Genomic DNA, 27,504 nt, shown 5'->3' on the forward strand with positions numbered 1-27,504 from the left:
TATATCATCCATATCTATCATCCCTCAACAAGCGCAGTGAAATCATTTCAACATGCCGCCACAGACGGAAACACCTCCTAGGTAACACATGAGCCAATCACCACACCCTACGCCTGCCTGTACCCACCCACTCTGTGCCCTATATAAACCATTGTATGTGAATGCTTCCATTAAAATCTCCTGATGATTGAGGGAACCCCTCATGAAACAGATCTGTAGAGATGAAGTAGTCTTGTGATTTTTTTCCCACACCTATATATATATATATATATATATATATATATATATATATATATATATATATATATATAGCTTGTTGAGGGATGACAGGTCTGGATGATATATAATAAACAGTTTCTCTTTTAAGCATAGGTTGCATCTTTTATTACCACTGTTGTAAGGTGTGCCGGATGCAAGAATTTGCCATGTTATTGAATATTCAACATTATTGTCTTGGAGGTTCCAAATGTGCTTGCTGAGTTCTGTAGTATTCCGCAAAGTCTGGTTTCTAAAGGAGGCGTTGTGATTATTCCATCTTGTTTTGAACGCTCTTTCGGTTAATCCTGCGTACGTATCGGATGTGTTAATGTCCTTGCGTGTTACCTTTGCTTGGTAAACAACTGATGTTTGTAAGCACCCCCCGTTGAGAGGGCAATCAGGTTGCTTGCGACAGTTACATTCCTTATTGGTTTTGGAGTCGTTTAGTCTGGGGGTGGGTGGTCCTTTTGCAATTGCTTTGTTATGGTTTGAAATGATTTGTTGTATGTTATTCATACAGCTGTAGCTCAATTTAATGTTGTTCTTGTTGAGTATTTTTCTTAGGGTGTTGCCTTTGGGGAAGTGTTTGTCGGTCAGAGTGAGGAACTTGTGGCCGATATTGGTTGAGACGTTTTTGCTGAATGGTGGGTTGTAAATACACTTCTTTATATATCTAGAAAGGCTGCTCCTAATCAGGGAGTAGGCATTATTTGGAGGTCCCCAGAAGGTACGAACTACACAAATGTGTGTGTTTGTGTGTGTGTGTGTGCAGAAACACACACACCTCACCTTCGCGTCTAACATCCAGGCGGTGTTGTGTGCAAAATGGTTGCCTGCAGCGTCTCACTTGTACCTTTTAGCCAAAGAGAGGAAACCACCGAGTCTTGTTTGGGAGATGAGAACAAGAAGGAAGGCGGAGGCTTGTTATGGCTGCAGGCTGCGCACACACACACACACACACACACACACACACACTCCAAGCTAATCCACCTTGTAAGCGTAGTGATTGTCCGTGGTCTGGCCCGGGGGGTCCTGACAATCCTCCATCTTCACAAAACAACAAAAGACTCACTAGAACATTCTTCTCGTCCGCTCGGGTATTTTCAGAACCAAGATGGCTTCTGTTTGCCGCCTCGGAGTCAGAGCGCCAGCATCAAAGGGAACATGGAGTGTTGTACGTTATGTGGGGGACAGGAAGTGTTTATCCCCATGGTCAAAGACGTCAGCAAAGACTTATGGGTAATATGAAGGCAGCCACCAGCATTATCCTGCAGGGATGAAGAAGAAAAGAAGAGGTGATCAATATTGTACTTCAATCAGGAGTATTCTTACCATAGGGCGGTATCACCGTATCAGTGTTTGATATCAGATCAATGGAATTTGAGATGCAATCCCTCAGCTATTGAGTCAGAAAGGAAATGTCAACACAAACATGGCAAATAATGTCAACATAATGTTGAATTTACATTGAATATTTAACAATAAGATCTTAAAAGTAAGGAATGTGTAAGAAATGTTTGATAACGTGTAAGAAAATAGTGCAAAGTGTGAAAATGTAAACATAGAGCTGAGAAGAACTACTTTCTGCAGGTTTAGTGCTAGGAAATAAGGGCTGTGTAACATGATTTTGTCCTGTTATTTTCTATTAATTGTTATGTAGTAAATATGTTTTAATTTTATCGGTCAATATAGATAATTATTGATTTTTGTTCGACCTGCTGAAAATAAGGAGCATGAAAAAAAGATTTTATATGAAATGTAACTTCCTCTGATTGTAATCCCTCAGGTAGAGTGAGAAGATCTTAAAGGTGGGGTGAGAAGATCTTAGAGGTGGGGTGAGAAGCTCGGAGAGGTAAAACGAGAAGTTTTTAGAGGTAGGGTGAGAAGATCTTAGAGGTAGAATGAGAGGATCTTAAAGGTGGCGTGAGAAGATCTTAGAGGTGGTGTGAGAAGCTAGTAGAGGTAAAATGACAGGATCTGAGAGGTGGGGTGAGAAGATCTTAGAGATGGGGTGAGAAGATCTTAGAGATGGGGTGAGAAGATCTTAGAGGTGGGTTGAGAAGGTCTTAGAGATGGGGTGAGAAGATCTTAGAGGTGGGTTGAGAAGGTCTTAGAGGTGGGGTGAGAAGTTTTTAGAGGTAGGGTGAGAAGCTAGTATAGGTAAAATGAGAAGATCTTAGAGGTGGGGTGAGAAAATCTTAGAGGTGGGGTGAGAAGATCTTAGAGGTGGGGTGAGAAGATATTAGATGTGGGGTGAGAAGACCTTAGAGGTGGGGTGAGAAGATCTTAGAGGTAGAGTGAGAAGATCTTAGAGGTGGGGTGAGAAGATCTTAGAGGTGGGGTGAGAAGACCTTAGAGGTTGGGTGATAAGATCTTAGAGGTGGGGTGAGAAGATATTTGAGGTGGGGTGAGAAGCTCATAGAGGTAAAATGAGAAGATTTTAGAGGTGGGGTGAGAAGTTTTTAGAGGTAGGGTCAGAAGATCTTAGAGGTAGAGTGAGAGGATCTTAGCAGTGGAGTGAAGATATCTTAGAGGTGGGTTGAGAAGATCTTAGAGGTAGGGTGAAAAGTTTTTAGAGGTAGGGTGAGAAGATCTTAGAGGTGGGGTGAGAAGATGTTAGAGGTGGTGTGAGAAGCTCATAGAGGTAAAATGAGAAGATTTTAGAGGTGGGGTGAGAAGCTCATAGAGGTAAAATGAGAAGATCTTAGAGGTGGGGTGAGTAGATCTTAGAGGTGGGGTGAGAAGATCTTAGAGGTAGAGTGAGAGGATGTTAGAGGTGGCGTGAGAAGATTTTAGAGGTGGGGTGAGAAGTTTTTAGAGGTAGGGTGAGAAGTTTTTAGAGGTAGAGTGTGAAGATCTTAGAGGTAGGGTAAGAAGATCTTAGAGGTGGGGTGAGAAGATCTTAGAGGTGGGGTGAGAAGCTCATAGAGGTAAAATGAAAAGATTTTAGAGGTGGGAAGCTCATACAGGTAAAATGAGAAGATCTTAGAGGTGGGGTGAGAAGCTCATATAGGTAAAATGAGAAGATTTTAGAGGTGGGGTGAGAAGCTCATAGAGGTAAAATGAGAAGATCTTAGAAGTGGGGTGAGAAGTTATTAGAGGTGGGGTGAGAAGCTCATATAGGTAAAATGAGAAGATTTTAGAGGTGGGGTGAGAAGCTCATAGAGGTAAAATGAGATGATCTTAGTGGTGGGGTGAGAATATCTTAGAGGTGGGATGAGTAGATCTTAGAGGTGGGGTGAGAGGTTTTAAGAGGTGGGGTGAGAAGATCATAGAGGATGGGTGAGAAGATCTTAGAGGTGGGGTGAGAGGATCTTAGCGGTGGAGTGAAGAGATCTTAGAGGTGGGGTGAGAAGATCTCAGAGGTGGGGTGAGTAGATCTTAGAGGTGGGGTGAGAAGATCTGTCCTTGAGGGTCAGAATAAAGACTCTAAGGTGGTTCTGGCATCTGGCCCCCCGGGGAGGTGTCCAGGGTGCACCTGACCAATAGGAGACCACGGTTAAAACCGTGGACACACGTTGGAGAGACTATGTCTCCCTGGGAACCTTTTAGTATCCCCTAAAGGATCTGTAGAGACGGAAGTCTGGAGTTGTCTGCTTAGGCTGCTGCCCCCGCACCCTGAAGCCAATGTAGCTTTCTTAGTGAAGTCAAACACTCTGTGATGGAGAACCACTTTTACATCCTTGCACACACACACACACACACACACACACACACACACACACACACACACACACACACACACAAACAGTGGTGTGTTCCTCCTCTTGCTTGTTTTTAATCATCACCTCCTCCTCCTCCATCACTTCTTCTTACAAACCCCGTTTCCATATGAGTTGGGAAATTGTGTTCGATGTGAATCCAAACGGAATAATTTTTATTTTTGCAAATAATAATTAACTTAGAATTTCACGGCTGCAACACGTGCCAAAGTAGTTGGGAAAGGGCATGTTCACCACTGTGTTACATCACCTTTTCTTTTAACAACACTCAATAAAGGTTTGGGAACTGAGGAAACTAATTGTTGAAGCTTTGAAAGTGGAATTCTTTACCATTCTTGTTTTATGTAGAGCTTCAGTCCTTCTCCTTCTTTGTTCTTCTTCTTCATCTTCTTCTATTTCTTCTTTTTCTTTTTTTTGTTCTTCTCCTTCTTTTTCTTTTTCTCCTTCTTTTCCCCCTTCTTGTTCTTGTCCTTTTTCTTTTTCCTCTTCTTCTTCTTTCCTGTTCTTCTCCTTCTTCTTCTACTTCTTCTCCCTTTTCTACTCCTTCTTCTTCTTTTCTTTCTCCTTCTTCTTCACCTTGTTCTTCTACTCTTTCTTCTCCTTCTTCTTTTTCTCCCTCTTCTTGTTCTCCTTATTCTCCTTCCCCTTCTTCTTCTCCTTCTCCTCCTTCTTTTTTTTCTCCCTCTTCTTCTCATTCTTCTTTTCCCCCTTCTTGTTCTTGTCCTTTTTCTTTTTCCTCTTCGTCTTCTTTCTCCTTCTTCTTCTACTTCTTCTCCTTTTTCTTCTCCTTCTTCTTCTCTTTCTCCTTCTTCTTCACCTTGTTCTTCTACTCTTTCTTCTCCTTCTTCTTTTTCTCCCTCTTCTTGTTCTCCTTATTCTCCTTCCCCTTCTCCTTCTTCCCATTCTCCTTCTCCTTCTTCTCCTTCTTCTTTTCCCCCTTCTTGTTCTTGTCCTTTTTCTTTTTCCTCTTCTTCTTCTTTCCTGTTCTTCTCCTTCCTCTTCTACTTCTTCTCCTTTTTCTTCTCCTTCTTCTTCTTCTCCTTCTCCTTCTTCTTCACCTTGTTCTTCTACTCTTTCTTCTCCTTCTTCTTTTTCTCCCTCTCCCTGTTCTCCTTCCCCTTCTTCTCCTTCTTCTTCTCCTTCTTTTTTTCTCCCTCTTCTTCTCATTCTTCTTTGTCTCCCTCTTCTTGTTCTCCTTCTCATTCTCCTTCTTATTCTTTGTCTTCTTTTTCTCCTTCTTTCTTCTCCATCTTCTTTTACTTCTTCTTTTTCTTCTTTTTCTTTTTTCTTGTTCTTCTCCTTCTTCTCCTTTTCTTCTTCTCCTTTTTTCCCCTTCTTGTTTTTGTCCTTCTTCTTTTTCCTCTTCTTCTCCTTCTTCTTCTCCTTTTTCTTCTCTTATTCTTATTTTTCTTTTTTGTTCTTAGTCTTTTTCTCTTTCTTCTTCTTCTTTCCTTCCTTTTCTTCTCCTTCTTCTCCTTTTTTTCTCCCTCTTCTTGTTCTCCTTCTTCATCTTCTCCTTCTCCTGCTTCTTTTTCTCCCTCTTTTTGTTCTCCTTCTCCTTCTTCTTCCCCTTCTTATTTTTTCTTCCGCTTCTTGTTGTCCTTCTTCTCCTTCTTGTTCTCCTTCTCCTTCTTCCCCCCAGGTTGTGTGTAGTGCTCCACTGTGATGGATCAGTCCTCCCTTGAATGTGTTCGTTCATATTTTCTGGAGTGATTTTAACGTGTTTTACTTTTGTTTGTTAATGTATTTTGTTTCTCATTTAATTTTATGTTCTATTTATGTTGCCAACATGCTAGCATGCTAACTTTACTATGCTAATTTTTGCGCTGATCAGATACTGATTAAAAAAATCCTGATACCAATTAATAAAAGGCTGATACTAAGAACATTTAAAAAAAAAACTGATAACCATATAAAAACAGACAGTTAGACTGATACCGGTAAAAAGGCTGATGCTGATTAAAATAAAAAAGGCTGATATCGCTAAAACTAAAAAAGGCTGATTTCGATGAAAATAAGTAAGATACCGATTAAAAAAGGCAGATACTGATTTGAAAAAAGGCTGATACCAATTAAAAAAGGCAGATACTGATAAAAAAAAAAAAAGAGGCTGATACTGATACCACTGCACACTGTGTGTGTGTGTGTGTGTGTGTGTGTGTGTGTGTGTGTGTGTGTGTGTGTGTGTGTGTGTGTGTGTGTGTGTGTGCGCAAAGGTGACAGGCGGGTGTAGAACCCCGATGATGATGTTTATATCCCACGCAGCGCTGATTTACATCCTGGCGCAGGAAACAGGAAGTAGTTATTAATAAGTGAAGTGCTAACGCGTGTTGAGTCTTTGCTTCCCCTGGAATGTTCCAGCTGCTCCTGGAAGAAGATCTACAGTATGAAACACTTTTGATGACACAATGCGATGTAACCGCTGGATACACCATGGGAATTATACCCCAAAAAAATAACAAAAATCACGCTTCAACACATCAAACGTTCAGCTGCTTTGGTTTATCAGACACGACGTCATCAAGTCAGGTGACACGTGACGTCATCAAGTCAGGTGACACGTGACGTCATCAAGTCAGGTGACACGTGACGTCATCGAGTCAGGTGACACGTGACGTCATCAAGTCAGGTGACACGTGACGTCATCAAGTCAGGTGACACGTGACGTCATCAAGTCAGGTGACACGTGACATCATCAAGTCAGGTGACACGTGATGTCATCGAGTCAGGTGACACGCGACGTCATCAAGTCAGGTGACACGTGACGTTATAGAGTCAGGTGACACGTGACGTTATAGAGTCAGGTGACACGCGACGTTATCGAGTCAGGTGACACGTGACGTTATCAAGTCAGGTGACACGTGACGTCATCGAGTCAGGTGACTCATGGCGTCATCAAGTCAGGTGACACGTGACGTCATCGAGTCAGGTGACACGTGACGTCATCAAGTCAGGTGACACGTGACGTCATCAAGTCAGGTGACACGTGACGTCATCAAGTCAGGTGACACGTGATGTCATCAAGTCAGGTGACACGTGACGTTATAGAGTCAGGTGACACGCGACGTTATCGAGTCAGGTGACACGTGACGTTATCAAGTCAGGTGACACGTGACGTCATCGAGTCAGGTGACTCATGGCGTCATCAAGTCAGGTGACACGTGACGTTATCGTCATCGAGTCAGGTGACACGTGACGTTATAGAGTCAGGTGACACACAACGTCATCGAGTCAGGTGACACGTGACGTTATAGAGTCAGGTGACACGTGACGTTATAGAGTCAGGTGACACACAACGTCATCGAGTCAGGTGACATGCGACGTCATCAAGTCAGGTGACACGTGACGTTGGTATTGATATATTTGTGTCTTCATTGGCAGATGCAGTAGTAGTAGTACTAAAGTAGTAGTATTAACATATTTGTATCATATAATTGGCAGATGCAGTCGTCGTAGTAGTGGTAGTACTTATAGTAGTACTAAAGTAATAGTATTGATATATGTGTGCCTTTTCATTGGCAGATGCAGTAGTAGTAGTACTAAAGTAGTAGTATTAACATATTTGTATCATATAATTGGCAGATGCAGTCGTCGTCGTAGTAGTGGTAGTACTTATAGTAGTACTAAAGTAATAGTATTGATATATTTGTGTCATATTATTGGCAGATGTAATAGTAGTAGTGGTAGTACTTCTAGTAGTACAAAAGTAATAGTACTGATATATTTGTGTCTTTTCATTGGCAGATGCAGTAGTAGTACTAAAGTAGTAGTATTAACATATTTGTATCATATAATTGGCAGATGCAGTCGTCGTAGTAGTGGTACTACTTATTGTAGTACTAAAGTAATAGTATTGATATATGTGTGTCTTTTCATTGGCAGATGCAGTAGTAGTAGTACTAAAGTAGTAGTATTAACATATTTGTATCATATAATTGGCAGATGCAGTCGTCGTCGTAGTAGTGGTAGTACTTATAGTAGTACTAAAGTAATAGTATTGATATATGTGTGTCATATCATTTGCAGATGTAGTACCAGTAGTGGTAGTACTTATAGTAGTACTTAAGTAATAGTATCGATATATTTGTGACATTTTATTGGCAGATGCAGTAGTAGTAGTAGTACTAAAGTAGTAGTATTAACATATTTGTATCATTTAATTGCCAGTTGTAGTAGTGGTACTACTTATAGCAGTACTAAAATTATTAGTATTTATGTATTTGTGTAATGTGGTAGAGGTACTAATACTTATAGCAGTACTAGAGTATAAGTATTGATATATATTTCTGTCATATCATTGGCAAATGTAGTAGTACTGGTAGTACTTATAGCAGTACTAAAGTCATAGTATTGATATATTTGTGTCTTTGGCAGATGTAGACGTCGTAGTACTTATAGTAGTACTCAAGTACAAGTACTGATTAAGTAGTACTTATAATAGTACTCAAGTATAAGTATTCATATATATTTTTGTCATGTGATTGGCAGATGAAGTAGTACTACAGTACACAAGTACTAATACCCAGTATTGTGTGATGTGATTGGCAGATGTAGTAGTACTACAGTATAAGTACTAATACCCAGTATTGTGTGATGTGATTGGCAGATGTAGTAGTACTACAGTATAAGTACTAATACCCAGTATTGTGTGATGTGATTGGCAGATGTAGTAGTACTACAGTACACAAGTACTAATACCCAGTATTGTGTGATGTGATTGGCAGATGTAGTAGTACTACAGTACACAAGTACTAATACCCAGTATTGTGTGATGTGATTGGCAGATGTAGTAGTACTACAGTATAAGTACTAATACCCAGTATTGTGTGATGTGATTGGCAGATGCCACAGCGCCGCGTGACCTTCTCCACAGCCAATCAGGCGCAGGACCAGCAGCAGGAGGCGGGGCTACACACCTACTACGACAGCGGGCTGGACGAGTCGGAGACGCCCAGCTCCAAGTCGTCGTGCGGGCCACGCCTGGGACCGCTGGCGCTGCCCGAGGACCACTACGAGAGGACCACGCCGGACGGCAGCATCGGCGAGACGGAGCACCCGGAGAACGGTAAGCCCGGGCGCCGTCTCCCAAGTCCCGTGTTGCTGAATCTTTTGCAATTTCTTCAATGAATAATGGAGACGTCAAAGAAGAAAGCTGCAGGTGGGAAGCGGTGTATTGCGGCCGCCTTTAGCAACACAAACACGAGCGGTGTTTCCTTGTTTCTGTAATGCGCGTGTTGTCCACCCCAAGATGCAAATGGACCAGATCGGACAGGAGTAGCAGGTAGGAGCTTAATTTAATATACAAAAATAAAATAACTCTGGTACAAAAACAGGCAAAAGAAAACGCCTGCCGACGCACGGGAAGCTAAGCTAAAACTTAGCACGGAACAAGACATAGGAAGACAGTTGCTTACCGCAAACAAAGCATCAAGGATGAACTAAAGTAGAAGGCAGGCTTAAATACTGGCAGTAATCAATAATATCAGGTGCGCGTCAACAGCGAGTAGCAGGTGTATCTAATATGAAACCATGGTAACCAGATGAATCAGGAAGAGCAAAACTCAGAACAGGAAGAGTCCACAAATAATCAAAAAACACAAAAGGATCCGGGCTGCGGATCGTAAAAGTTCCCTTGTTTACATTCCCGAAAGATGACGGTGAAGAAAAATGTGGTAATAAGTCGGCTCTTACACCCCTGGACAAGTCGCAACAGAGCGGTCAAGCGAACATGGTTCTCTACCACATGTCAACCGGCAGGTTTCAGTCAGAAAATTGTGGTAGTAAGTCGGCTCTTACACCCTGGACGAGTCGCAACAGAGCGGTCAAGCGAACATGGTTCTCTACCACATGTCAACCGGCAGGATTCGGTGAGACAATTGTGGTAATAAGTCGGCTCTCACACCCTGGACAAGTCGCCACCTCATCGCAGGTTGCGACTTGGAACAGAGCGGTCAAGCGAACATGGTTCTCTACCACATGTCAACCGGCAGGTTTCGGTGAGACAATTGTGGTAATAAGTCGGCTCTTACACCCTGGACAAGTCGCAACAGAGCGGTCAAGCGAACATGGTTCTCTACCACATGTCAACCGGCAGGTTTCGGTGAGACAATTGTGGTAATAAGTCGGCTCTTACACCCTGGACAAGTCGCAACAGAGCGGTCAAGCGAACATGGTTCTCTACCACATGTCAACCGGCAGGTTTCGGTGAGACAATTGTGGTAATAAGTCGGCTCTTACTACCCTGGACAAGTCGCCACCTCAACGCAGGTTGCGACTTGGAACAGAGCGGTCAAGCGAACGTGGTTCTCTACCACATGTCAACCGGCAGGATTCGGTGAGACAATTGTGGTAATAAGTCGGCTCTCACACCCTGGACAAGTCGCCACCTCATCGCAGGTTGCGACTTGGAACAGAGCGGTCAAGCGAACATGGTTCTCTACCACATGTCAACCGGCAGGTTTCGGTGAGACAATTGTGGTAATAAGTCGGCTCTTACACCCTGGACAAGTCGCAACAGAGCGGTCAAGCGAACATGGTTCTCTACCACATGTCAACCGGCAGGTTTCGGTGAGACAATTGTGGTAATAAGTCGGCTCTTACTACCCTGGACAAGTCGCCACCTCAACGCAGGTTGCGACTTGGAACAGAGCGGTCAAGCGAACGTGGTTCTCTACCACATGTCAACCGGCAGGTTTCAGTGAGACAATTGTGGTAATAAGTCGGCTCTTACACCCTGGACAAGTCGCCACCTCATCGCAGGTTGCGACTTGGAACAGAGCGGTCAAGCGAACATGGTTCTCTACCACATGTCAACCGGCAAGGATTCGGTGAGAAAATTGTGGTAATAAGTCGGCTCTTACACCCCTGGACAAGTCGCAACAGAGCGGTCAAGCGAACATGGTTCTCTACCACATGTCAACTGGCAGGTTTCAGTGAGACAATTGTGGTAATAAGTCGGCTCTTACTACCCTGGACAAGTCGCCACCTCATCGCAGGTGGCGACTTGGAACAGAGCGGTCAAGCGAACATGGTTCTCTACCACATGTCAACCGGCAGGTTTCGGTGAGACAATTGTGGTAATAAGTCGGCTCTTACTACCCTGGACAAGTCGCCACCTCATCGCAGGTTGCGACTCGGAACAGAGCGGTCAAGCGAACATGGTTCTCTACCGCATGTCAACCGGCAGGATTCGGTGAGACAATTGTGGTAATAAGTCGGCTCTCACACCCTGGACAAGTCGCCACCTCATCGCAGGTGGCGACTTGGAACAGAGCGGTCAAGCGAACATGGTTCTCTACCACATGTCAACCGGCAGGTTTCGGTGAGACAATTGTGGTAATAAGCCGGCTCTTACACCCTGGACAAGTCGCAACAGAGCGGTCAAGCGAACATGGTTCTCTACCACATGTCAACCGGCAGGTTTCGGTGAGACAATTGTGGTAATAAGTCGGCTCTTACACCCTGGACAAGTCGCAACAGAGCGGTCAAGCGAACATGGTTCTCTACCACATGTCAACCGGCAGGTTTCGGTGAGACAATTGTGGTAATAAGTCGGCTCTTACTACCCTGGACAAGTCGCCACCTCAACGCAGGTTGCGACTTGGAACAGAGCGGTCAAGCGAACGTGGTTCTCTACCACATGTCTACCGGCAGGTTTCAGTGAGACAATTGTGGTAATAAGTCGGCTCTTACACCCTGGACAAGTCGCCACCTCATCGCAGGTTGCGACTTGGAACAGAGCGGTCAAGCGAACATGGTTCTCTACCACATGTCAACCGGCAAGGATTCGGTGAGAAAATTGTGGTAATAAGTCGGCTCTTACACCCCTGGACAAGTCGCAACAGAGCGGTCAAGCGAACATGGTTCTCTACCACATGTCAACTGGCAGGTTTCAGTGAGACAATTGTGGTAATAAGTCGGCTCTTACTACCCTGGACAAGTCGCCACCTCATCGCAGGTGGCGACTTGGAACAGAGCGGTCAAGCGAACATGGTTCTCTACCACATGTCAACCGGCAGGTTTCGGTGAGACAATTGTGGTAATAAGTCGGCTCTTACTACCCTGGACAAGTCGCCACCTCATCGCAGGTTGCGACTCGGAACAGAGCGGTCAAGCGAACATGGTTCTCTACCAAATGTCAACCGGCAGGTTTCAGTGAGACAATTGTGGTAATAAGTCGCCCCCTAGGAAAAAACAAAAACAGACTGCTTGTAACTTCCGTTAGGAATGTCGTGGAGACATGAAACAAAAACTTCTATATAGGGCTGACTTAGACCTAGATTTCATAATTGTACCTTCTAGTACAAAAATTTTGCAAAAACCCATTCAAAGCAAAATGTTCGCTAAAAATGCTATTTTTGCCTCTTTGAGCTGTAATTTGACCCTTTTAAAATGCTTCAAAAGTCACCAAACTTAGCACACACATCAGGACTGGCAAAAATTGCGATCTAATGAAAAAAACAAACCCCAAAATCAAAAAATGCGCTGTAGCGCAATTTTTGAATAAAACACTGCAAAAACTGCTCCTAGGAAGAAAACACAAACAAAATTGCTTGTAACTTCCAGTAGGAATGCCGGAAAGACATGAAACAAAAACGTCCATGTAGGTCTCACTTAGACCTACATTTAGATAATCGACATCCTTCAGCAAAAATCAACAGGAAGTTAAAAATTACCCCTTCAAAATAAAAGTTTTGTAAAAAACCGTCACCTTTTTCAAACGTAAACTCCTCCGAGTGCGTTTGTCGTTTCGGCTTCAAACTCACACAGGAGAGAGATTGAACCCTTCTGATTAAAAGTATAGAACAAAGTTTTGATTACTGCTCCGGTTTGGATTTTACGTGCCTTCAAAGAACCCCTGCTCAAAGTTTCCTAAAAAATGTAATTTTTTCCTCTTTGAGCTGTAATTTGACCCCCTTAAAATGCTTCAAAGTGCAAGTTAAAGCTCTACTGTGCAAAGCCAAATCCATTTATCAACAACATCCAGAAACGCTGATCTGTAATTTGACCCCCTTAACATGCTTCAAAACTCACCAAATTTTACATACACATCAGGACTGGCGAAAATTGCCATCTAATAAAAAAAACAAACACCAAAAGTCAAAATTGCGCCTCAGCGCCCCCTAGGAAAAAACACCGACAAAACTGCGTGTAACTTCTGTTAGGAATGTCGTAGAGACATGAAACAAAAACCTCTATGTAGGTCTGACTTAGACCAGGGCTTGGCAGCGGCCAAAGGTGGACCCGACCAACGCTGCTTGCAGCTTTAATTTTTTCTAGTCCTTCACTCTCACTTTCCTCATCCACGAATCTTTCATTTTCGCTCAAATTAATGGGGAAATCGTCCCTTTCTCGGTCCGAATCGCTCTGGCTGCTGGTGGCCATGATTGTAAACAATGTTCAGATGTGAGGAGCTCCACAACCCGTGACATCACACGCACATCGTCTGCTACTTCCAGGCTTTTTTATTAGCGACCAAAAGTTGTGAACTTTATCGTGGATGTTCTCTACTAAATCCTTTCAGCAAAAATATGGCAATATCACGAAATGATGAAGTATGACACATAGAATGGAGCTGCTATCCCCGTTTGAATAAGAACATCTCATTTCAGTCGGCCTTTAAAGAGGCGGTGACCTCACCCGACACAACACAATCAACATGCAACATAATCAGCTCCCAATATGCAACATAATCAGCTCCCAATATGCAACATAATCAGCTCCCAATATGCAACATAATCAGCTCCCAATATGCAACATAATCAGCTCCCAATATGCAACATAATCAGCTCCCACGCCAAAGGGTTTAACATCCCAATTATGGAAATCCTCACCGCTGCAACCTTCCATCACATCCACTTAAAGATCCTGGCGGGAAATAAACGCAGCAGTTTGCACTTGTTAGCGTTGTGTCCGCCTGTCAAGCCCGCATACCTTTCTCTTGCTAACATGCTACCGTTTATTTACTCGTGCTAACAGGCTACCTCAATTTTATTTAAAAATGCAAGCTGGGAGGATGTGTTGTAGTTTATGTTAGCGTGTTAGCAGCTAACAGGCTACATTTTACTTACTAATGCAACCTGACGTAGTCTCCTGTTAGCAGCTAGGATGCTAACAAACTATCTCCTTTCATGTAATAATGCTACCTGGGAACGTATGCTGTAGTTTCTGTTAGCCTTTTAGCAACACGTTACATGTTATCTACTAATGCAACCTGTTGTAGTCTCCTGTTAGCAGCTAGGATGCTAACAAACTATCTCCTTTCATGTAATAATGCTACCTGGGAACGTATGCTGTAGTTTCTGTTAGCATGTTAGCAACACGTTACATGTTATCTACTAATGCAACCTGTTGTAGTCTCCTATTAGCAGCTAGGATGCTAACAAACTATCTCCTTTTATGTAATAATGCTACCTGGGGGCGTATGTTGTAGTTTCTGTTAGCTTATTAGCAACAGGCTACATGCTATCTACTAATGCAACCTGTTGTAGTCGCCTGTTACCAGCTAGGATGCTAACAAACTACCTCCTTTTATGTAATAATGCTACCTGGGAGCGTATGTTGTAGTATGTGTTAGCCTGTTAGCAGCAGGCTACATGCTATCTACTAATGCAACCTGTTGTAGTCTCCTATTAGCAGCTAGGATGCTAACAAACTACCTCCTTTTATGTAATAATGCTACCTGGGAACGTATGTTGTAGTTTCTGTTAGCCTGTTAGCAGCAGGCTACCCTCGATCTACTAATGCAACCTGTTGTAGTCTCCTATTAGCAGCTAGGATGCTTACAAACTACCTCCTTTTATGTAATAATGCTACTTGGGAGCGTATGTTGTAGTATCTGTTAGCTTGTTAGCAGCAGGCTACCCGCGATCTACTAATGCAACCTGTTGTAGTCTCCTGTTAGCAGCTAGGATGCTAACAAACTACCTCCTTTTATGTATTAATGCTACCTGGGTGCATATGTTGTAGTTTCTGTTAGCCTGTTAGCAACAGGCTACATGCTATCTACCAATGCAACCTGTTGTAGTCTCCTATTAGCAGCTAGGATGCTAACAAACTACCTCCTTTTATGTAATAATGCTACCTGGGAGCATATATTGTAGTTTCTGTTACCCTGTTAACAACAGGCTACCCGCTATCTACTTATGCAACCTGACGTAGTCTCCTGTTAGCAGCTAGGATGCTAACAAACTACCTCTTTTAATGTAATAATGCTACCTGGGAGCGTATGTTGTAGTTTATGTTAGCTTGTTAGCAACAGGGTACATGCTATCTCCTAATGCAACCTGATGTAGTCTCCAGTTAGCATGTTAGCAGCTAATATGCTAAAAGTCTACCTTTTATTTGATAATTTAGCCTGGGAGTGTGCGTTAAAGTTTATGTTAGCCTGTTAGCAACAGGCTACATGCTATCTACCAATGCAACCTGTTGTAGTCTCCAGTTAGCAGCCAGGATGCTAACAGACTGTTATGTAACAATGCTACCTGGGAGCGTATGTTGTAGTTTCTTTTAGCCTGTTAGCAACAGGCTACATGCTATCTACTAATGCAACCTGACGTAGTCTCCTGTTAGCAGCTAGGATGCTAACGAACTACCTCCTTTTATGTATTAATGCTACCTGGGGGCGTATGCTGTAGTTTCTGTTAGCCTGTTAGCAACAGGCACCGCGTTGGTGACCCCAGCGCTAACGCATGTTAGCACGTTGCTAACCCCCCAGCAGCAGGCTGCAAGAGTCTTAGTGTGGCTAACGAGCACTAATGGAGAAGATTAGCGTCGGCAGCAAAGTGATGGCGGCCATTAAAGGCACTTAGCACGCTTCTTTGTCCAAATGAAGTGAGAAGCTTTTCAAAGTCCTTTTCTCGGCACTTGTGACTCTTTGTTTACCTTCAGTCGCTGCTTCTTCTTACCCGGAAAGTCGACCTGACCTCCTTTTCCATTCTCCATCTAGTAATACAACATGTGTAATACAACATTCTCCATCTAGTAATACAACATGTGTGATACAACATTCTCCATCTAGTAATACAACATGTGTAATACAACATTCTCCATCTAGTAATACAACATGTGTGATACAACATTCTCCATCTAGTAATACAACATGTGTAATACAACATTCTCCATCCAGTAATACAACATGTGTAATACAACATTCTCCATCTAGTAATACAACATGTGTAATACAACATTCTCCATCCAGTAATACAACATGTGTAATACAACATTCTCCACCTAGTAATACAACATGTGTAATACAACATTCTCCATCTAGTAATACAACATGTGTAATACAACATTCTCCATCTAGTAATACAACATGTGTAATACAACATTCTCCATCTAGTAATACAACATGTGTAATACAACATTCTCCATCTAGTAATACAACATGTGTAATACAACATTCTCCATCTAGTAATACAACATGTGTAATACAACATTCTCCATCTAGTAATACAACATGTGTAATACAACATTCTCCATCTAGTAATACAACATGTGTAATACAACATTCTCCACCTAGTAATACAACATGTGTAATACAACATTCTCCATCTAGTAATACAACATGTGTAATACAACATTCTCCATCTAGTAATACAACATGTGTAATACAACATTCTCCATCTAGTAATACAACATGTGTAATACAACATTCTCCATCTAGTAATACAACATTTGTAATACAACATTCTCCGTCTAGTAATACAACATGTGTAATACAACATTCTCCATCTAGTAATACAACATGTGTGATACAACATTCTCCATCTAGTAATACAACATGTGTAATACAGCATTCTCCATCTAGTAATACAACATGTGTGATACAACATTCTCCATCTAGTAATACAACATGTGTAATACAACATTCTCCATCCAGTAATACAACATGTGTAATACAACATTCTCCGTCCAGTAATACAACATGTGTAATACAACATTCTCCGTCTAGTAATACAACATGTGTAATACAACATTCTCCATCTAGTAATACAACATGTGTAATACAACATTCTCCATCCAGTAATACAACATGTGTAATACAACATTCTCCATCTAGTAATACAACATGTGTAATACAACATTCTCCATCCAGTAATACAACATGTGTAATACAACATTCTCCGTCTAATAATACAACATGTGTAATACAACATTCTCCGTCTAGTAATACAACATGTGTAATACAACATTCTCCGTCTAGTAATACAACATGTGTAATACAACATTCTCCATCTAGTAATACAACATGTGTAATACAACATTCTCCATCTAGTAATACAACATGTGTAATACAACATTCTCCATCTAGTAATACAACATGTGTAATACAACATTCTCCATCTAGTAATACAACATGTGTAATACAACATTCTCCATCTAGTAATACAACATGTGTAATACAACATTCTCCATCTAGTAATACAACATTTGTAATACAACATTCTCCGTCTAGTAATACAACATGTGTAATACAACATTCTCCATCTAGTAATACAACATGTGTAATACAACATTCTCCATCTAGTAATACAACATGTGTGATACAACATTCTCCATCTAGTAATACAACATGTGTAATACAACATTCTCCATCCAGTAATACAACATGTGTAATACAACATTCTCCGTCCAGTAATACAACATGTGTAATACAACATTCTCCGTCTAGTAATACTTCATGTGTAATACAACATTCTCCATCTAGTAATACAACATGTGTAATACAACATTCTCCATCCAGTAATACAACATGTGTAATACAACATTCTCCATCCAGTAATACAACATGTGCAATACAACATTCTCCATCCAGTAATACAACATGTGTAATACAACATTCTCCGTCTAGTAATACAACATGTGTAATACAACATTCTCCGTCTAGTAATACAACATGTGTAATACAACATTCTCCGTCTAGTAATACAAAATGTGTAATACAACATTCTCCGTCTAGTAATACAACATGTTTAATACAACATTCTCCATCTAGTAATACAACATGTGTAATACAACATTCTCCATCTAGTAATACAACATGTGTAATACAACATTCTCCATCTAGTAATACAACATGTGTAATACAACATTCTCCATCTAGTAATACAACATGTGTAATACAACATTCTCCATCTAGTAATACAACATGTGTAATACAACATTCTCCATCTAGTAATACAACATGTGTAATACAACATTCTCCATCTAGTAATACAACATGTGTAATACAACATTCTCCATCTAGTAATACAACATGTGTGATACAACATTCTCCATCTAGTAATACAACATGTGTAATACAACATTCTCCGTCTAGTTATAATACAACATGTGTAATACAACATTCTCCATCTAGTAATACAACATGTGTAATACAACATTCTCCATCTAGTAATACAACATGTGTAATACAACATTCTCCATCTAGTAATACAACATGTGTAATACAACATTCTCCATCTAGTAATACAACATGTGTAATACAACATTCTCCATCTAGTAATACAACATGTGTAATACAACATTCTCCATCTAGTAATACAACATGTGTGATACAACATTCTCCATCTAGTAATACAACATGTGTGATACAACATTCTCCATCTAGTAATACAACATGTGTAATACAACATTCTCCATCTAGTAATACAACATATGTGATACAACATTCTCCATCTAGTAATACAACATGTGTAATACACCATTCTCCATCCAGTAATACAACATGTGTGATACAACATTCTCCATCTAGTAATACAACATGTGTAATACAACATTCTCCATCTAGTAATACAACATGTGTAATACAACATTCTCCATCTAGTAATACAACATGTGTAATACAACATTCTCCATCTAGTAATACAACATGTGTAATACAACATTTTCCATCTAGTAATACAACATGTGTAATACAACATTCTCCGTCTAGTAATACAACATGTGTAATACAACATTCTCCATCTAGTAATACAACATGTGTAATACAACATTCTCGATCTAGTAATACAACATGTGTAATACAACATTCTCCATCTAGTAATACAACATGTGTAATACAACATTCTCCATCTAGTAATACAACATGTGTAATACAACATTCTCCATCTAGTAATACAACATGTGTAATACAACATTATCCACCTAGTAATACAACATGTGTTATACAACATTCTCCATCTAGTAATACAACATGTGTAATACAACATTCTCCATCTAGTAATACAACATGTGTAATACAACATTCTCCATCTAGTAATACAACATGTGTAATACAACATTCTCCATCTAGTAATACAACATTTGTAATACAACATTCTCCGTCTAGTAATACAACATGTGTAATACAACATTCTCCATCTAGTAATACAACATGTGTGATACAACATTCTCCATCTAGTAATACAACATGTGTAATACAGCATTCTCCATCTAGTAATACAACATGTGTGATACAACATTCTCCATCTAGTAATACAACATGTGTAATACAACATTCTCCATCCAGTAATACAACATGTGTAATACAACATTCTCCGTCCAGTAATACAACATGTGTAATACAACATTCTCCATCTAGTAATACAACATGTGTAATACAACATTCTCCATCTAGTAATACAACATGTGTAATACAACATTCTCCATCTAGTAATACAACATGTGTAATACAACATTCTCCATCTAGTAATACAACATGTGTAATACAACATTCTCCATCTAGTAATACAACATGTGTAATACAACATTTTCCATCTAGTAATACAACATGTGTAATACAACATTCTCCGTCTAGTAATACAACATGTGTAATACAACATTCTCCATCTAGTAATACAACATGTGTAATACAACATTCTCGATCTAGTAATACAACATGTGTAATACAACATTCTCCATCTAGTAATACAACATGAGTAATACAACATTCTCCATCTAGTAATACAACATGTGTAATACAACATTCTCCATCCAGTAATACAACATGTGTAATACAACATTCTCCATCCAGTAATACAACATGTGTAATACAACATTCTCCGTCCAGTAATACAACATGTGTAATACAACATTCTCCGTCCAGTAATACAACATGTGTAATACAACATTCTCCATCTAGTAATACAACATGTGTAATACAACATTCTCCATCCAGTAATACATGTGTAATACAACATTCTCCATCTAGTAATACAACATGTGTAATACAACATTCTCCATCCAGTAATACAACATGTGTAATACAACATTCTCCGTCTAATAATACAACATGTGTAATACAACATTCTCCGTCTAGTAATACAACATGTGTAATACAACATTCTCCGTCTAGTAATACAACATGTGTAATACAACATTCTCCATCTAGTAATACAACATGTGTAATACAACATTCTCCATCTAGTAATACAACATGTGTAATACAACATTCTCCATCTAGTAATACAACATGTGTAATACAACATTCTCCATCTAGTAATACAACATGTGTAATACAACATTCTCCATCTAGTAATACAACATGTGTAATACAACATTCTCCATCTAGTAATACAACATGTGTAATACAACATTCTCCGTCTAGTAATACAACATGTGTAATACAACATTCTCCATCTAGTAATACAACATGTGTAATACAACATTCTCCATCTAGTAATACAACATGTGTGATACAACATTCTCCATCCAGTAATACAACATGTGTAATACAACATTCTCCATCCAGTAATACAACATGTGTAATACAACATTCTCCGTCCAGTAATACAACATGTGTAATACAACATTCTCCGTCTAGTAATACTTCATGTGTAATACAACATTCTCCATCTAGTAATACAACATGTGTAATACAACATTCTCCATCCAGTAATACAACATGTGTAATACAACATTCTCCATCCAGTAATACAACATGTGCAATACAACATTCTCCATCCAGTAATACATGTGCAATACAACATTCTCCGTCTAGTAATACAACATGTGTAATACAACATTCTCCGTCTAGTAATACAACATGTGTAATACAACATTCTCCGTCTAGTAATACAAAATGTGTAATACAACATTCTCCGTCTAGTAATACAACATGTGTAATACAACATTCTCCGTCTAGTAATACAACATGTGTAATACAACATTCTCCATCTAGTAATACAACATGTGTAATACAACATTCTCCATCTAGTAATACAACATGTGTAATACAACATTCTCCATCTAGTAATACAACATGTGTAATACAACATTCTCCATCTAGTAATACAACATGTGTAATACAACATTCTCCATCTAGTAATACAACATGTGTAATACAACATTCTCCATCTAGTAATACAACATGTGTAATACAACATTCTCCATCTAGTAATACAACATGTGTGATACAACATTCTCCGTCTAGTTATAATACAACATGTGTAATACAACATTCTCCATCTAGTAATACAACATGTGTAATACAACATTCTCCATCTAGTAATACAACATGTGTAATACAACATTCTCCATCTAGTAATACAACATGTGTAATACAACATTCTCCATCTAGTAATACAACATGTGTGATACAACATTCTCCATCTAGTAATACAACATGTGTGATACAACATTCTCCATCTAGTAATACAACATGTGTAATACAACATTCTCCATCTAGTAATACAACATATGTGATACAACATTCTCCATCTAGTAATACAACATGTGTAATACACCATTCTCCATCCAGTAATACAACATGTGTGATACACCATTCTCCATCTAGTAATACAACATGTGTAATACAACATTCTCCATCTAGTAATACAACATGTGTGATACAACATTCTCCATCTAGTAATACAACATGTGTAATACAACATTCTCCATCTAGTAATACAACATGTGTAATACAACATTCTCCATCTAGTAATACAACATGTGTAATACAACATTCTCCATCTAGTAATACAACATGTGTAATACAACATTCTCCATCTAGTAATACAACATGTGTAATACAACATTCTCCATCTAGTAATACAACATGTGTAATACAACATTCTCCATCTAGTAATACAACATGTGTAATACAACATTCTCCATCTAGTAATACAACATGTGTAATACAACATTCTCCATCTAGTAATACAACATGTGTAATACAACATTTTCCATCTAGTAATACAACATGTGTAATACAACATTCTCCGTCTAGTAATACAACATGTGTAATACAACATTCTCCATCTAGTAATACAACATGTGTAATACAACATTCTCCATCTAGTAATACAACATGTGTAATACAACATTCTCCATCTAGTAATACAACATGTGTAATACAACATTCTCCATCTAGTAATACAACATGTGTAATACAACATTCTCCATCTAGTAATACAACATGTGTAATACAACATTATCCACCTAGTAATACAACATGTGTAATACAACATTCTCCATCTAGTAATACAACATGTGTAATACAACATTCTCCATCTAGTAATACAACATGTGTAATACAACATTCTCCATCTAGTAATACAACATGTGTAATACAACATTCTCCATCTAGTAATACAACATTTGTAATACAACATTCTCCGTCTAGTAATACAACATGTGTAATACAACATTCTCCATCTAGTAATACAACATGTGTGATACAACATTCTCCATCTAGTAATACAACATGTGTAATACAGCATTCTCCATCTAGTAATACAACATGTGTGATACAACATTCTCCATCTAGTAATACAACATGTGTAATACAACATTCTCCATCCAGTAATACAACATGTGTAATACAACATTCTCCGTCCAGTAATACAACATGTGTAATACAACATTCTCCATCTAGTAATACAACATGTGTAATACAACATTCTCCATCTAGTAATACAACATGTGTAATACAACATTATCCATCTAGTAATACAACATGTGTAATACAACATTCTCCATCTAGTAATACAACATGTGTAATACAACATTCTCCATCTAGTAATACAACATGTGTAATACAACATTTTCCATCTAGTAATACAACATGTGTAATACAACATTCTCCGTCTAGTAATACAACATGTGTAATACAACATTCTCCATCTAGTAATACAACATGTGTAATACAACATTCTCGATCTAGTAATACAACATGTGTAATACAACATTCTCCATCTAGTAATACAACATGTGTAATACAACATTCTCCATCTAGTAATACAACATGTGTAATACAACATTCTCCATCTAGTAATACAACATGTGTAATACAACATTCTCCACCTAGTAATACAACATGTGTAATACAACATTCTCCATCTAGTAATACAACATGTGTAATACAACATTCTCCATCTAGTAATACAACATGTGTAATACAACATTCTCCATCTAGTAATACAACATGTGTAATACAACATTCTCCGTCTAGTAATACAACATTTGTAATACAACATTCTCCGTCTAGTAATACAACATGTGTAATACAACATTCTCCATCTAGTAATACAACATGTGTGATACAACATTCTCCATCTAGTAATACAACATGTGTAATACAGCATTCTCCATCTAGTAATACAACATGTGTGATACAACATTCTCCATCTAGTAATACAACATGTGTAATACAACATTCTCCATCCAGTAATACAACATGTGTAATACAACATTCTCCGTCCAGTAATACAACATGTGTAATACAACATTCTCCGTCTAGTAATACAACATGTGTAATACAACATTCTCCGTCTAGTAATACAACATGTGTAATACAACATTCTCCGTCTAGTAATACAACATGTGTAATACAACATTCTCCGTCTAGTAATACAACATGTGTAATACAACATTCTCCGTCTAGTAATACAACATGTGTAATACAACATTCTCCGTCTAGTAATACAACATGTGTAATACAACATTCTCCATCTAGTAATACAACATGTGTAATACAACATTCTCCATCTAGTAATACAACATGTGTAATACAACATTCTCCATCTAGTAATACAACATGTGTAATACAACATTCTCCATCTAGTAATACAACATGTGTAATACAACATTCTCCATCTAGTAATACAACATGTGTAATACAACATTCTCCATCTAGTAATACAACATGTGTAATACAACATTCTCCATCTAGTAATACAACATGTGTAATACAACATTCTCCATCTAGTAATACAACATGTGTGATACAACATTCTCCATCTAGTAATACAACATGTGTAATACAACATTCTCCGTCTAGTTATAATACAACATGTGTAATACAACATTCTCCCTCTAGTAATACAACATGTGTAATACAACATTCTCCATCTAGTAATACAACATGTGTAATACAACATTCTCCATCTAGTAATACAACATGTGTAATACAACATTCTCCATCTAGTAATACAACATGTGTAATACAACATTCTCCATCTAGTAATACAACATGTGTAATACAACATTCTCCATCTAGTAATACAACATGTGTGATACAACATTCTCCATCTAGTAATACAACATGTGTGATACAACATTCTCCATCTAGTAATACAACATGTGTAATACAACATTCTCCATCTAGTAATACAACATATGTGATACAACATTCTCCATCTAGTAATACAACATGTGTAATACACCATTCTCCATCCAGTAATACAACATGTGTGATACAACATTCTCCATCTAGTAATACAACATTCTCCATCTAGTAATACAACATGTGTGATACAACATTCTCCATCTAGTAATACAACATGTGTAATACAACATTCTCCATCTAGTAATACAACATGTGTAATACAACATTCTCCATCTAGTAATACAACATGTGTAATACAACATTCTCCATCTAGTAATACAACATGTGTAATACAACATTCTCCATCTAGTAATACAACATGTGTAATACAACATTCTCCATCTAGTAATACAACATGTGTAATACAACATTCTCCATCTAGTAATACAACATGTGTAATACAACATTCTCCATCTAGTAATACAACATGTGTAATACAACATTTTCCATCTAGTAATACAACATGTGTAATACAACATTCTCCGTCTAGTAATACAACATGTGTAATACAACATTCTCCATCTAGTAATACAACATGTGTAATACAACATTCTCGATCTAGTAATACAACATGTGTAATACAACATTCTCCGTCTAGTAATACAACATGTGTAATACAACATTCTCCATCTAGTAATACAACATGTGTAATACAACATTCTCCATCTAGTAATACAACATGTGTAATACAACATTCTCCGTCTAGTAATACAACATGTGTAATACAACATTCTCCGTCTAGTAATACAACATGTGTAATACAACATTCTCCGTCTAGTAATACAACATGTGTAATACAACATTCTCCGTCTAGTAATACAACATGTGTAATACAACATTCTCCATCTAGTAATACAACATGTGTAATACAACATTCTCCATCTAGTAATACAACAGGTGTAATACAACATTCTCCATCTAGTAATACAACATGTGTAATACAACATTCTCCATCTAGTAATACAACATGTGTGTTGGCAACTTTATGCCACCCTGTTGCATTTGTTTACCCTTTACTTACCTTGTTTACCTTTTATTCACCCTCTATCATATTTGACCTTCTACTTGCCTTTGTTGACCTTATTTACATTGTTTACCTTCTATTGACATTTTTTTTACCTTTTATCCACCTTATTTACCCTTTACCTTCTTTTACCACATTCCACAGCTTGTTTACCATTTATTTACATTTTTACTTTCATTGACCTTCTTTGAACATCCATTTAACTTGTTCTACCTTTGTTTACCTTCCAGCTACCTCTTTTACCCTTTTCCCCCTATTTTTTTTAGCTTCTGTGTACCTTCTTTTACATTTTATTTACCTTTTATTTCTTCTTTATTCTTCAATATACCTTATTGTACCCTTTACTTACCTTGTTTACCTTTTATTCACCCTCTATCATATTTTACCTTCTACTTGCCTTTGTTGACCTTATTTTACATTGTTTACCTTCTATTTACATTTTTTTTAACTTTTATCCATCTTATTTACCCTTTACCTTCTTTTACCACATTCCCCAACTTGTTTACCTTTTATTTACATTTTTCCTTTTATTGACCTTCTTTGAACATCTATTTAACTTGTTCTACCTTTGTTTACCTTCCAGCTACCTCGTTTTCCCCTCTTCCCCCCTATTTTTTTAGCTTCTGTGTACCCTCTTTTACATTTTATTTACCTTTTATTTCTTATTTGTTCTTCAATATACCTTATTTTACCCTTTACTTACCTTGTTTACCTTTTATTTACCGTTTATTTATCATAGTTTACCTTCAACTTACATTATGTCATCCTTACAACCTTAACCTTTAATTTACCTTTTATATATTTAATTTTACCTTCCATTTACCTTAATTTACCTTTGTTTACCTTTGATATACCTTCTTTTACATTATTTACCTTCAATTGACCTTTTATTTTTTTTACCTTTTATCTACCCCTGATTTACCCTTTACCTTCTTTTACCACATTCTACCTTCTTTAACATTTTATTTACCTTCTATTTATTTTTTTCTACAATATACCTTATTTTACCCTTTACTCAACTTGTTTACCTTTTATTTACCCTCTATCAACTTTGCATTCCAATTACCTTGTTTACCTTTTATTTACCCTCTAAAGATAATATTTCACCTGAATTTACCCTTTACTTTTGGTCTTTACCTTTTAATTTACCTTCTATTTATTTATATTTGACCTTCAACTTACCTTAATTTACCTTTGTTTACCTTCTATTTCCCTTCTTTTACATTGTTTACCTTCTATTGACACTTTTATCTCCATTTTATTTACCTTTTATCTACCCCTTATTTACCCTTTAACTTCTTTTACCACTTTCCCCAACTTGTTTACCTTTTATTTGAATTTTCACTTTCATTGACCTTCTTTGAACATCTATTTAACTGGTTCTTCCTTTGTTTACCTTCAAGCTACCTCTTTTTCCATTTCCCCTCCCTTTTTTTTAACCTTCTGTGTCCCTTCTTTTACATTTTATTTACCTTTCATTTCTTATTTTTTCTTCAATAGACCTTATTTTACCCTTTACTCAACTTGTTTACCTTTTATTTACCCTCTATCAATTTTTCATTCCACTTACCTTTTATTTATTGTATTTATTTACCCTCTAAAGATAATATTTTACCTTACTTAACCCTTTACTTTTGCTCTTTATCTTTTAATTTACCTTCTATTTATTTATATTTGACCTTCTACTTACCTTAATTACCTCAATTTACCTTTGTTTACCTTCTATTGACCCTTTTATCTACATTTTTTTACCTTTTATCTACCCCTTATTTTTACCCTTTACCTTCTTTTACCACACTCCCCAACTTGTTTACCATTTATTTACATTTTTCCTTTCATTGACCTTCTTTGAACATCTATTTAACTGGTTCTACCTTTGTTTACCTTCCAGCTACCTCTTTTTCCCCCCT

General features: G+C 38.2%; 1 protein-coding gene across 3 annotated transcripts in view; it reads left to right on the plus strand.

Moving 5' to 3' along the window:
• The window catches only part of LOC133546151 (protocadherin-1-like), a 243,313-nt gene that overhangs the window by 140,826 nt on the left and 74,983 nt on the right, over positions 1–27,504 (plus strand). For all 3 annotated transcript variants that reach the window (XM_061892004.1, XM_061892003.1, XM_061892005.1), the window contains one exon: positions 8,823–9,045. In XM_061892004.1, coding sequence (XP_061747988.1) covers positions 8,823–9,045 — 223 coding nt within the window. The remainder of the gene's footprint in view (positions 1–8,822; positions 9,046–27,504) is intronic.

This window comes from Nerophis ophidion, linkage group LG29, assembly GCF_033978795.1.
Source record: "Nerophis ophidion isolate RoL-2023_Sa linkage group LG29, RoL_Noph_v1.0, whole genome shotgun sequence".
NCBI classification, from domain to species: Eukaryota; Metazoa; Chordata; class Actinopteri; order Syngnathiformes; family Syngnathidae; genus Nerophis; species Nerophis ophidion.